Source organism: Aspergillus alliaceus (assembly GCF_009176365.1).
Source record: "Aspergillus alliaceus strain CBS 536.65 unplaced genomic scaffold BDW43scaffold_45, whole genome shotgun sequence".
NCBI classification, from domain to species: Eukaryota; Fungi; Ascomycota; class Eurotiomycetes; order Eurotiales; family Aspergillaceae; genus Aspergillus; species Aspergillus alliaceus.
The window spans coordinates 230,609-242,701 of NW_022474728.1; the positions used below are offsets into that span (position 1 = coordinate 230,609).

General features: G+C 45.6%; 3 protein-coding genes across 3 annotated transcripts in view; all 3 read left to right on the forward strand.

The window, feature by feature from the left end:
- Positions 1-486: 486 nt before the first annotated feature.
- Positions 487-1,473, forward strand: BDW43DRAFT_321639 (putative alpha-L-arabinofuranosidase axhA; the record flags this gene model as incomplete). The annotated part of the gene is made up of 1 exon (XM_032049372.1): positions 487-1,473. The coding sequence occupies one exon, from the start codon at positions 487-489 to the stop codon at positions 1,471-1,473; it is 987 nt and encodes a 328-aa protein (XP_031897044.1).
- Positions 1,474-2,529: 1,056 nt separating this feature from the next.
- Positions 2,530-3,091, forward strand: BDW43DRAFT_314262 (major facilitator superfamily domain-containing protein; the record flags this gene model as incomplete). Its single annotated transcript, XM_032047763.1, has 3 exons — positions 2,530-2,574; positions 2,643-2,657; positions 2,717-3,091. 3 exons carry the CDS (start codon positions 2,530-2,532, stop codon positions 3,089-3,091), a joined length of 435 nt encoding a protein of 144 aa, XP_031897045.1.
- A 6,223-nt stretch (positions 3,092-9,314) lies between these two features.
- BDW43DRAFT_302639 (WD40 repeat domain-containing protein) overlaps positions 9,315-12,093 on the forward strand; it is a gene marked incomplete at both ends in the record, with an annotated part of 4,083 nt that continues 1,304 nt past the window's right edge. The window contains 5 exons of the mRNA XM_032045274.1: positions 9,315-9,536; positions 9,587-10,221; positions 10,255-11,362; positions 11,429-11,572; positions 11,629-12,076. Of these exons, the coding sequence (XP_031897046.1) occupies positions 9,315-9,536; positions 9,587-10,221; positions 10,255-11,362; positions 11,429-11,572; positions 11,629-12,076 (2,557 nt within the window). The remainder of the gene's footprint in view (positions 9,537-9,586; positions 10,222-10,254; positions 11,363-11,428; positions 11,573-11,628; positions 12,077-12,093) is intronic.

Below are 12,093 nucleotides of genomic sequence, written 5' to 3' on the forward strand. Positions count from 1 at the left end.
GTAGTTTGGTACGAGCGCGGAAGACGAATGTTTCATATCTCCCAGCACCCCCTCTCTAGTACGCAGGGCTAGGCTGATGAAGTTTTGAACAAAGAGCCTAAATTAGAGTAGATCTTGTGTCTATAGGTCTGTGTGTGAGATGCATCATCCGTGACGGAAAAGGCAACAGCCCGACGGCACGCGTTTCACGGGGTGTTGTTCCCCGCAAATTACCCCCGCAAAATTGAGCGATTGAACACCTGTAGCGAATATGGGGAAGCTCAATATGCCGAATACCCATTGCGGCTGATTCACCATGGCTTTTACCCGCGGATAAAAGCGAGTGCTTGATCTTCTTCACTTGTCAACTGCCAATGCCAAGCCCACATAGGGTATATGAACCTGGCTTGCCGTTCTTTGACTTATCTTCTGCAACATAGTTCAGAATATCTAAGACTACTATTGAACTTCAACCTTCCCTTGGCCATATAAGGACAATTCGCCCCAATGAGGCTTTCTGGGAATGAGATTGGTAAGTTGCTGTTTGGCGCTGCGTTGCTTGCGGCTGTGCCAGGGGTTGCGGCGCAGTGCGATCTTCCGTCGAGCTACAAATGGACATCTACTGGTCAGCTAGCAGAGCCCCGTTCAGGATGGACTGCAGTGAAGGATTTCACCAATGTCGTATACAACGGCCAGCATCTCGTGTATGCTTCCTTCACCGACTCGAAAGGGAGTTACGGTTCGATGAATTTCGGCCTCTTTTCAGACTGGCCAGGCATGGCGTCGGCGAGTCAGAACGCAATGAACCAAGGAGCTGTTGCCCCCACACTCTTCCACTTTAAGCCCAAGGATATTTGGATTCTGGCCTATCAATGGGGCCCGACCGCATTCTCCTACCGAACCTCGAGTGATCCCACCGATGCCAATGGCTGGTCATCGCCGCAACCGTTGTTCTCCGGAAGCATCTCCGGGTCAGATACTGGTGTCATTGACCAGACAGTTATCGGTGATGATACAACCATGTATCTTTTCTTTGCAGGCGACAATGGCAAGATCTATCGCGCCAGCATGCCTATTGGAAACTTCCCGGGTGATTTCGGCACAAAGTCAGAGGTGATCATGAGTGACACAAGGAATAACCTGTTTGAAGCAGTTCAGGTCTATACCGTTAAGGGGCAGAAGAAGTACTTGATGATTGTGGAAGCCATTGGGGCGAACGGACGCTATTTCCGCTCCTTCACGGCCGACAGTTTGGGTGGTTCGTGGACGCCGCAGGCTGCAAGTGAGAGCCAGCCCTTCGCTGGCAAGGCTAACAGTGGCGCCACCTGGACCAACGACATCAGCCATGGTGACCTGCTTCGCAGCAACCCTGATCAGACAATGACCATTGATCCATGCAACCTGCAGTTACTCTACCAGGGACGAGACCCCAGCTCCAATGGTGACTACAATCTCCTACCTTGGAGGCCCGGCGTCCTGACACTGCAGCTGTAAAGTGATATGTGTCCGCTGTTAGAAGCATTTAGGGCCTTCATTCTATCACGCATCAGCTTCGAAGACTGCAAGTAGAATGCAACTAGAGATTCAACCTCAAAAGTTTCGAAAAAACAAGGAAAACATACAACAGCCGGGATTCGAGGCTGGTCATGCACCCCAACTACTTTGGCACCTGGTCAAATGCTCCTTAAATGGAAATAACTCAGCCTGTGTTCATCATGGAATACAGCGAAATATGTTAGATTTTATGTGATACTAGCCAGAAACATACCTTAATATCCAGGACCTCTTTGCTCTCATCCAGATGACCTTTCTCATGATCCATTGCCATGGACAGCTTCTTCTGTCCCACGGAGGAATAACCGCGATGGGGATTGGGCTGAAGAGGATGCGCTGCTTTTATATTTACCTCCAAAGGAAGTGTGAAGAATCAGTGATTATGAAACTTCTGAGAAAGCCCGTTGATAAGCCAAAGAAGACCAGACATGCCAATTCAAAAATTTCCTGCATATTGATTAGCTTCATAAATCCAAACTTTTTGAACTTTCCTTCCTTGAATGACTTCTTTTCCTCCTTGATTCCGGACAAGAACCGTGGGAAGCTTTTTGCCTAGACAGACTGGTAGGTGTCCCTAGTGGTTCTCTGGTCTGGAGAGAACACACAGAGACAAGGACTGAGACAGTTACTTACGGCAATAAAAGGATTCTCATAAAAATAGAGACTACGATTTCTGATCTCCCTTCAAATACTCAAGTTCAGCCTTTTGGTGTCGAAGCCTAATTAGACAGCTAAAACAACTTTCAAGGCTGTCAACTCCGTAAGCCATATTACTAGTAGGCCAAATTATTAACAACCCCGACTACAGTCCCTGCAGGGGGGATACAAAAGCCAAGAAAGCCTATTCACCGTTGTGAACGGAGGGGTGTTGCTAAATCTGGGTTAAATTTATGTGCGATTTGATGCCATAAACATGAGATGGTCCTAGAGCAACATGTCCCCTCCCCCATCAACTCACACTGATATCAAGTTACTCTCGAGCCAGCTTCTGTTATCATGGCTCTGGATGATGCTAGAGCTCTACCCGAGGACTGGCCCAAAGTATGTCCAAACGATGACAATATTATCCGAATACAATTGCTAATTTGAATAATACACTACGCTAACAGGGCAAGAAAATTCTCGTTCTGATTCTAGGTGCCCTACTAGCCCCTAACAGCATCCTTGGCTCATCATTACCCAGTGGTGCAACATGGCATTCTCAGACGCGTTTCATGTCGACAACAAGCTGCAGCTTGTGCTTCCCAACTCTGTCTATTTAATTGGCTATATTTTCGGCCCTCTCCTGTTCGGACCGATGAGTGAGCTGTATGGTCGAAAGCCTGTTTTATTCAGCCCGTTTACCGGCTACTTACTGTTCACACTGGGCTGTGCCGTCGCGCCAAACTGGACGGCACTACTTATCTTCCGTCTTCTAGATGGCATTTCCGCCTCAGCCACCTTATCCATTGTGGGCGGTTTGTATGCTGATGTGTTCAACAATCTTGTGACAAGGGGCCATGCTATTGCGGTTCTAGTTGGGGTATGCATTATTTCCTTTCGTTCTACCGAGCTTTAGACATGGCCTTTGACTGACAGAGGGAATTTATCCTTCCCTGCGTATAGACTACCACAATTGAGCCTTATCTAGGCCCCCTGACCTCAGGCTATGCATCCTAGCTCTCCTTCTGATGGGTCTTCTGGATTGCATTATGCTTCGGAGGAAAGTCTCCCGTTCCATCCCTGATACTCCCAGTTTAGACTACGTTTAATTCCTATTTTTTATTCTTTCTCTTCCTTTGATTGCTTTTTAATTCCCATGTATTCGTCTGCGAAACGTCGCTACTCGAAGTCCGCATTCTATATAGACCTATGGGTCCGTCCTGAGCTCGCGAGAACGCAATAATAAACAATTAGATCATGGTACAGTTACAAGTGGTACAGCCAGACCAAGACCACCAAGGCCAGCACGAACAATGATCTTAATGAGACCTGTACGTTTTCCAACCCTCGTCTAGCACGTATCATTAGCGAAGTCCCCTGATGACCCCTTAGATCATGTTGTTCAGGGAGCTCATCATCCTCCTTTCATGCATCTATATGGCTTTCGATTATGGCATATTTTATTTGTTCTTTGATGCGTAACACTTATTTTTGAGGGCAATTTCGGTTCTACCCCTCTGGTAACTTGGATCACCTTCCTAATTAATGTTTCTCTGGATATTCACAGAATGGGCATATATATAGAGTCCAAGGCACGACAAGGTATCAACTGGTATTTTTTGGTCGAGTGGTATTGACAATTATCATTTTTGGAGACCGAATTCGCAAGGCTTGTCATTTGTCTCGGAGCATGGCTGCAAGGGAAATATAAGTAATATCGGCCCAGGAACCCAGAGCAGAAGGCGATGTAAAGGGAAGATGGGCGTATGGAAGAAAGGCGTAAAGTTATCCTTGTATCTCCGTTAGCTCACACTATAGAGTTTAAGTCTGTTATCAAACTTACAACCCAAGTACTGTACATTTCCCGACTCAGTAACAATGTCTGCTTGCATATGATTGGCGGAAATGGGGTCGCTTAACACTAGCGAGTGCACGTGCCATCAAGGTCCCAACATAAATACTGCGCTCGCCCGCCCTCTTTTGAAGGTTTTTTTCTTTTCTTTTCCAGCTCTCTTTGCCTTTTGGCTTAGATCAAGTGTAGTATCTGTTCTTTTCAGTTTAATCTCTGAAAGTGTTCCATAGGAACACAACATTGATTAATCTTATTTTTGGTCTCCGTGGCAGGGCCCCTGTGCTTGCGCATGCCTTGCCACACAGTGTCATCGGGCTTACACTACCCCCGATTGACGCGAACATCCCTTTTTCATCAATCTGGCCGGTATACCGCCCGCTTGGAGAAGAAGGTCTATCCCACTACGCCCGCGACGGTTATACACATCGAATTGTCGAGAAATATTGGATACAGCTGATTGCAAAACTGGTGTTTACTGCCCCCCTCCTCTCCGGAGGCCTAAGTCTCAGCTGTATTTAAGATAAGCTACGGAACAGCTATAATCCATGTAATTTATTACAATGGCTATACAGCTGGTTGCAATACCGGTGCAAATGTTCACATACTTGAATACTTCCAAGTACCCTCACATGAAACACGCTAAGCCACTTTTGTAAAGGCCTGTTAAAGTCCTTATTACGATTTTTTGTATTGCATCGTACTGTCCGTTCCATGACGCGAAAATATTTTACATAGTCTGTATCCCCACGTACGAACGTATCCATCAGAACATGTGGATATCCCCCCGATGAACGTGGTCCAAGGATCCCTCCCGGAAGATCACGTCGATCATCCTTGTACAGGGAAGTGCAAAACCAGCTTCACCGTTTCATACTCTTCTCTTCATTCTTGACCCACCCGCAAAGATGCTAAACTGAGAAAAGAGTACAGGGTGGTGCAAAACTAGCTTCACCAATCCACACTCCTTCCATTATTTTAGGCCCCACTGCCAAGGCACCAGCGTTATTAATAGGTGCATATTAGTTAACGTAATCAGTACACGAGCTGCGCACGCAAACGGGCTGCGCACTCCACGCGTTTTCAACGCGCCTCAATTTCTTAGGTGATTTAAACACCAGCCATGCCACCAAAAATGCCTAAATCATCAAAATCACGCGTTGAACAGGAAGGCCGAATCCTACTGGCCATATCGGCCCTAAAAAAGAATGACAGTAGCCTTGGAAAGGCAGCTGATATATTTAATCTACCTGAATCTACCCTACGCAGTCGCCTAAAAGGAACCTCTTTTAGAGGTGAGCAACGCACCAATGGTCATAAATTGACTAGTAGTGAAGAGGAATCGCTTAAAGAATGGATTCTGTCACTAGATAGACGTGGAGCACCTCCTCGGCCTGCATATGTTCAAGAAATGGCCATATCCTACTCTTAAAGCATGATACAACATCTCCCCCTGCTACTGTAGGGAAGAAATAGGTATATAACTTTACCAGGTATACACCTGAGCTTAAAGCCTGCTTTGCACGTCGCTACAACTATTAACGTGCTAAAGTAGAGGATCTAAAGGTTCTAGGTGCTTGGTTTGAGCAGGTAAATGAGACTATTCAGAAGTACGGTATAGCTTCTAGTGATATATATAATTTTGATAAAATAGGCTTTGTAATGGGCCTAATTGCTGCAGCCAAAGTTATTACTAGATCTAATATACCAGGCAAGCCATTTTTATTGCAGCCAGGGAACCGGGAATGGATTACTACTATAGAATATATATGTTCTAATGGATGGGCTCTACCTTCCTGCATTATTTTTAAAGGCAAGGTGTATATGGAGGCCTGGTATGAGGATAATAAGGTTCCTTCTAATTGGAGGATTGAGGTTAGTCCTAATGGCTGGACAAGCAATGAGATTAGCCTATATTGACTGCAGAATCTTTTTATACCTTATACTACCGGCTGATCTATGGAGAAATACTGTTTACTTATTCTAGATGGCCATAATAGTTATCTAACACCTCAATTTGATCAGGTCTGCGCAGAAAATGATATTATACTAATCTATATGCCTGCACACGCTTCTCATAAGCTTTAACCGCTTGATGTTACTGTTTTCTCGCCTCTAAAACGCGCGTACGGCGGCCTAGTTAAATCTAAGATGCGCTGTGGGCTTAATCATATCAATAAACTTAATTTCTTGGCCGCATATCCCAAGGCCCATACAGAGGCCTTTACCAGCAGTAATATTTATAGTGTTTTTAGAGCTACTGGCCTAGTTCCTCTGTCTCCTGAGCATGTTCTATCTCAGCTAACAGTTCAGCTTAAGACCTCTACACCTCCAGGTAGTAGACCTAGCAGCCAGGGCAGCTCAGCGCCTAAAACACCTTATACAGTCAAGCAGCTAAATAAGTTAGAATCTAGCTTTAAAAAGCTGCTTAAAAATCGGTATTGCAGTTCTGATTCGCCTATTAAAGCTCGCCTAAATCAAATAATAAAAGGCGCTGAACAAGCTTTGTATAATGCAGCAATATTAAAGCATCAACTTAAGCAACATCAGGCTGAAAATAAAAGACAGATTAAAAAGCGAAAGCGCTCTACCAAACAGATTACTTTTAAAGAAGGCACATCAGTATCTGAAGCCCGAATTCTTATAGAGCGCCGAAATCAGGTAGATGAAGCTATACAGGCAGATAGGGCTCTGCCTACTGAATCAGCTCCTAGGCGCGCCCCATCTAAATGTTCTGGCTGTGGTGTACGGGGCCATAAAATCACGCACTGCCCAAATCGATAGAACTACTCATTTCTATATAGAGGTCTGAATTCATGGTGTTTTGACTATTTTAATTTTCAATATGGCGGTTGGTGCGCAGCCCGTTTGCGTGCGCAGCTCGTTTACCGATTACGTTAATTGACCTTGGTGTATTATGTCATATGCGCTGTTTGTCACGATTATGCCTTAGTTAATTGATCGCCCAAATAGGGAGGCAAAGAATAAACACTACACATATCTAACCTTTCTCCTCTAGCAGCTGATAATAATTGACATTTCAACCTAAGCCTATGGCTAAGCACCGATCCCTCGGCTTATCGGTAATCTTATAATGAAGACAATCATCAGAGCCAACCTTGATATGAAGCCATCGGCTTAAAAGTATTTACTGCACGATATACGATACATCTATATTTTTTCTGTTTCAACCCCAATGTTCGCATGGCGAAAATGGCCTTGCGCGCTTTCCCCTCTAGACCCTACAACGTCCAAGTTCTATTCAAGAAAATCTTTAAAATCTTGACCTGTATGTTTCTGCCAATTTCGTCTTACAAACGCTTTGAGCTCTGCAAAGAATTCTTCGATCCGGCTAATATCAGGAGAATACAACGGTAGGTACAACAACTTTACACCAGCATTGGAGCATAACTCCATTATTCAGTCAGTATGATGAAAAGATGCGTTATCCATAATAAGAACAGACTTGGGATCTGGCCATTTACCACAATGGTGAAGAAGCTGTTCAACAAAATCCTCGAATATGTTTGCATCAGTCGATCCTTGGAAGACTCGCGACATCAAAACACCATACTGGCAGTATACTGGGAGAATCTGATATCGCTGACCTTGCTAGAAACGGGAAACCTGGACAAGTGCCACACCGCGGAGGGACCAGCCTGTTCTTCTGAAGCCGGCCCGTTTGTCACAGCCTGATTCATCTATAAAGTCCAGGTGGTACGAGCGGAAATCAGATAGTTAATATAAATAGTAATCTCTTAGATCCATGTTTCTTTCTTGTGCTATCCGTCGAGCCACTTTTTTAGACCAACCATGCGATCGAAGGGCCCGGCTGATAGTATATGTAGATATGAACCCGTCAAATTCATCATATAAGTACTCTGCCATCTCATCCAAGTATAAATCCGGCTTCTCTAGTAGGTGGTCGCATAGCGCTTCGAGCATGATGGGCGTGATTGTACAAGGACGGCCGCAGGGATTAGGGGCGCTCGGACATCGCCAAACATCCGGAGGTTGGCACTGATGGTTATGATCGAACGTTTGCTGCAGCTGGCCGCCTCCGCTATCTGAGAGGTGGTGAGCGATTTGCTGCTGATCATATCTCGGATCATCACTAGCTGGGAGGGTGCAAGCCGTGGCGCCATGGTGGTTGCATCAAGCTGCTAATCAAGTTGATGAGGTGGCCAGGAACAGGCGAAGTGGTGGGGTCGGTTCGGGCCGACAGTCGTACCAACAAACAGTACTCGATCGACCAGTCATAGCTTCTGCCACTGGCAAGCATAATTAGTCATATTGACTTTGTGCCACGCTACTACATGATCTTGTGACGGTCTACTTTTGACCAGCAAGAGGCGAGAATGCGGGGGCTTACAGAGGTGAGCTAATGATTGTGTTCTGGTAATTGATAACAAATACCCATAATTAGCAAAGAGTATATCACAACGTATGGACGGCCATACAATGGAGATGAAATTAATCACCTAGTATGTACTATTGTTTATCCAGGACCCGTTATTTTCCACGAAATATTCATCTCTACGACTCTTTTATCCATGCTAAAACTTATCGTCTAGCACTAAGAGCTAGCTCCTGCGTTGTTGAGTCAATTGGATCGCCTGTATCTCAGCTATGGATGTAATAGATCGGATGCACCGAACATGCCCCGCTTTTCAGCCGTACCGTGCCAACTCAGCAGTCGGGAAAATAGATCCCCTAATAGCCTTAGCATTGACAAAGGCGTCACTTTACTTCATTTTGACTATCAATTCTGAACTGGCCCATCATGAGCGCCCAAAATACCAGACACGGTGTCAAGGACAAACTGAAGGACGTCAAGGGCAAATTAAAAAGATTGTGCCATCAAGACCACGGGACTGTAGGTGCCGATCAAATCAGCTAAGGCTCTTCAACGAGCCTGGAAGCTCCGCTCACCCGCTGTCAAGAAACACACGAGTCGAATGACAGGCAACGTGATGTCAAAGGTCAAGACCCGCACAGCAAGTCAGATAGCAAGCATCACAATGATAAACCTCAATTCACACACAGCAAGCTAAATGATGAGCGACATGATGGTGTCTCACACAACAAACCAAACAAGGAACAAAGTGACCAGTCCAGGCAACAGGATCAATCCCTGGATACTTATTCGAACCAAGCAGGATCTGCCCCTCCTACGAAACCAGACCTGTGGCAACGCGCTTTTGATGAGCTCGAGCCAGAAAAGCAACAACTTATTAAGTCTATACAGGTGCCAAAATACAATAAAACGATCGGGTACAGTGATGCGAATATGAATCCCAATACCATACGCCGTTTAAAGGCACTCAGTGGAGTAGTCGAAACTGTGAAGATCCAATATGAAATCGACCAAGAAAAGTCCAAGATTAGAGAGCCAGCCCAAAAGATCGTTAAGGCTGTTCTTAGCTTCCAGGACTTTATCAAGGCAGCTGTTGCATTTGACCCAACAGGACACGCAACTAGCGTCTGGGCAGTTATATCCCTAGGGTTAACCGTATGCTTATATTTTTCCCTTAAAAACATCAAAGATTACGTAACTAACAGGCGCGACTCAAGATGACACAAAACTATCAAAGTCAGAAAGTGGCTTGGTTGGAATCTTGCACCTTTCTCGCAGACATTCTTACCCAGTATAGCTTTGTGGAGGACGAATATCAAAAGGACCCAAACACCGACAAACACATCAAGACAGCTCTTGTCCAGGTATACATCGCAGTTTTAACGTTCGCTGCCCTAATCCAGTCACTTTATAACCGCGGCCGTGCTGTCTGGATCTGGAAAAGCATGTCTGGGGATTCCCTCTCCGAACTCCAGAAATCTATTGTTGAAGCGGAGTCGCATCTGGGCCGATGGCTCCACATAGTTGACCGGCGTGAACAGAAAGAGACAGGAAATCGGCTTCTTGAACAGGCGGAGGAAATCCTGACCAAAATTGACCATATGTTGGACTCAGTCAAGGAAGTCCGCGACAAGATGGTCCTTGCGGAGCTCAAAGTTACAGAAGAGGCTTATTATAACGCGTATAACGGAGAAGAGTATCAAGAATATCTGCAAGAGACTCAAACTGAACTTCTTAGGGATATCAAGAGCTGGGTTACTGATCCAGATAGGCAAGCCGTGTTTTGGCTGCAGGGTATGGCAGGAACAGGAAAGTCCACTGTGTCACGGACAGTGGCTCAGTAGTTGGATAATGAGGGCTTGCTAGGTGGCAGCTTCTTCTTTAAGAAGGGCGGAACAGATCGTGAAGATGCCAAGCGACTTTTTACCACTCTTACCAAACAAATAATGGAGAGAGTACCTCATCTCCAGCTGCCTGTCAAGAAGGCCATTGGGGACTCACGTGATATTGGAAGCAGTAATCCACAAGAACAGTTCAATAAACTGCTTTTGAAACCTCTCATGAGCCTCAATCTTGGCTTAAGGGCTCCGTTGATCCTGGTGGTTGTCATCGATGCTCTAGATGAGTGTCAAGTACCAGCTGATGTCGCGGCCTTTCTCTCAACGTTGCCCAAGTTGAACAATTTGAAAGATATCCAACTACGAATGTTTATCACCAGTAGGCCAGAACCACCCGTCATCAAGGGTTTTCGATCAATTGACAAGGATGGGATCATTCTTCATCAGATTGAGAGATTGACTATCGAGCATGATATCTTAATCTTTCTCCGGCAAAAGCTTAACAGGATAAGAGATGATTATAAGCTACCACAAGACTGGCCTGGGGATAAGAATTTCAAGGCTCTAGTCGATGTGGCTGTTCCTCTATTTATTTACGCCGCAACAATATATCGGTTCCTTAATTGTAATAGAGAACTACTAGGCGACCGACTTCAAGCCATATTATCCTCACACTCGAGTGACAGGATAGAGAAGATTGACAGCGAATACTCAAAATTGACCAGTATCTATTCCCCAGTTTTAGAGCATGCCGTATCGCAGAAAGAGCCCACTGAACTAAGATTCTGGATGGATGACTTTCGCCGAATTGTGGGTGCTGTTGTTCTTCTCTTCAGCCCACTCTTATCTGTCTCCCTGGCCAAGCTCATCTGTTTTGACAAGACGAAAGTCCAAGGCCGACTGAGTTCTCTCCAATCTGTGGTATCAGTGCCAAAAGATAGTGATGCTCCTATCCAGCTTCTTCATCTTTCGTTTCGCGAGTTTCTGGTTGACCGTTCAGCATCTGATAAGTTCTGGATTAATGAACCGGCAGGTCACACACAGCTTGCCAAGGATTGTCTTTGGTGTATGGATCAAGAACTACAGAGAGATATATGCCGTCTTTCACATCCAGGGGTGAAAAGAAATGAGATTGACAAGGCGGTACTTAAGAGATATGTGATACCTGAGCTTCGATACGCATGTTGATACTGGATACGCCATCTAGAGAATAGTGAACTGTCTGCTTTAAACTGGACACTGATAGAAAATTTTTTGAAGTCGCATTTCTTGCATTGGTTAGAAGTGATAAGCCTTTTTGGATGGGTTTCAGAAACAATCCACAATATCACAGCTTTGAAGTCACTGGAAAAGGTCAGTGATGTTGATCATCATGAATCAGAAGATTGAGTACTAACTGGCAGATAAAGTCACCTTGGCTAGCTGATTTTCTACACGATGCAAAGCGTTTTGTTCTGAAAAATCTCCAGATAGCGGATGCAGCGCCACTTCAGATTTATTGTGCAGGGTTGGTATTTGCACCTCGAACGGCAATTATCCGTAGAGAGTTCCATTCAGAGCTTCCTAATTGGATCTGCCAGTTTCCACAGGTTCAGGAAACCTGGAGTGCAGAATTGCAGACCCTCGAGGGCCATAGAGGCGGGGTTTTGTCAGTAGCCTTCTCGCCCGATGGCCGGCTCCTGGCATCCGGCTCCGAGGATAGGACAGTACGGCTCTGGGACCCAGCGACGGGTGCTCTGCAACAGACCTTTAAGGGCCATAGAGGCAGGCTTTTGGCAATGGCCTTCTCGCCCGATAGCCGGCTACTGGCATCCAGCTCCGACAATGGGACAGTACAGCTCTGGGACCCAGCAACAGGCGCTCGGCAACGGACC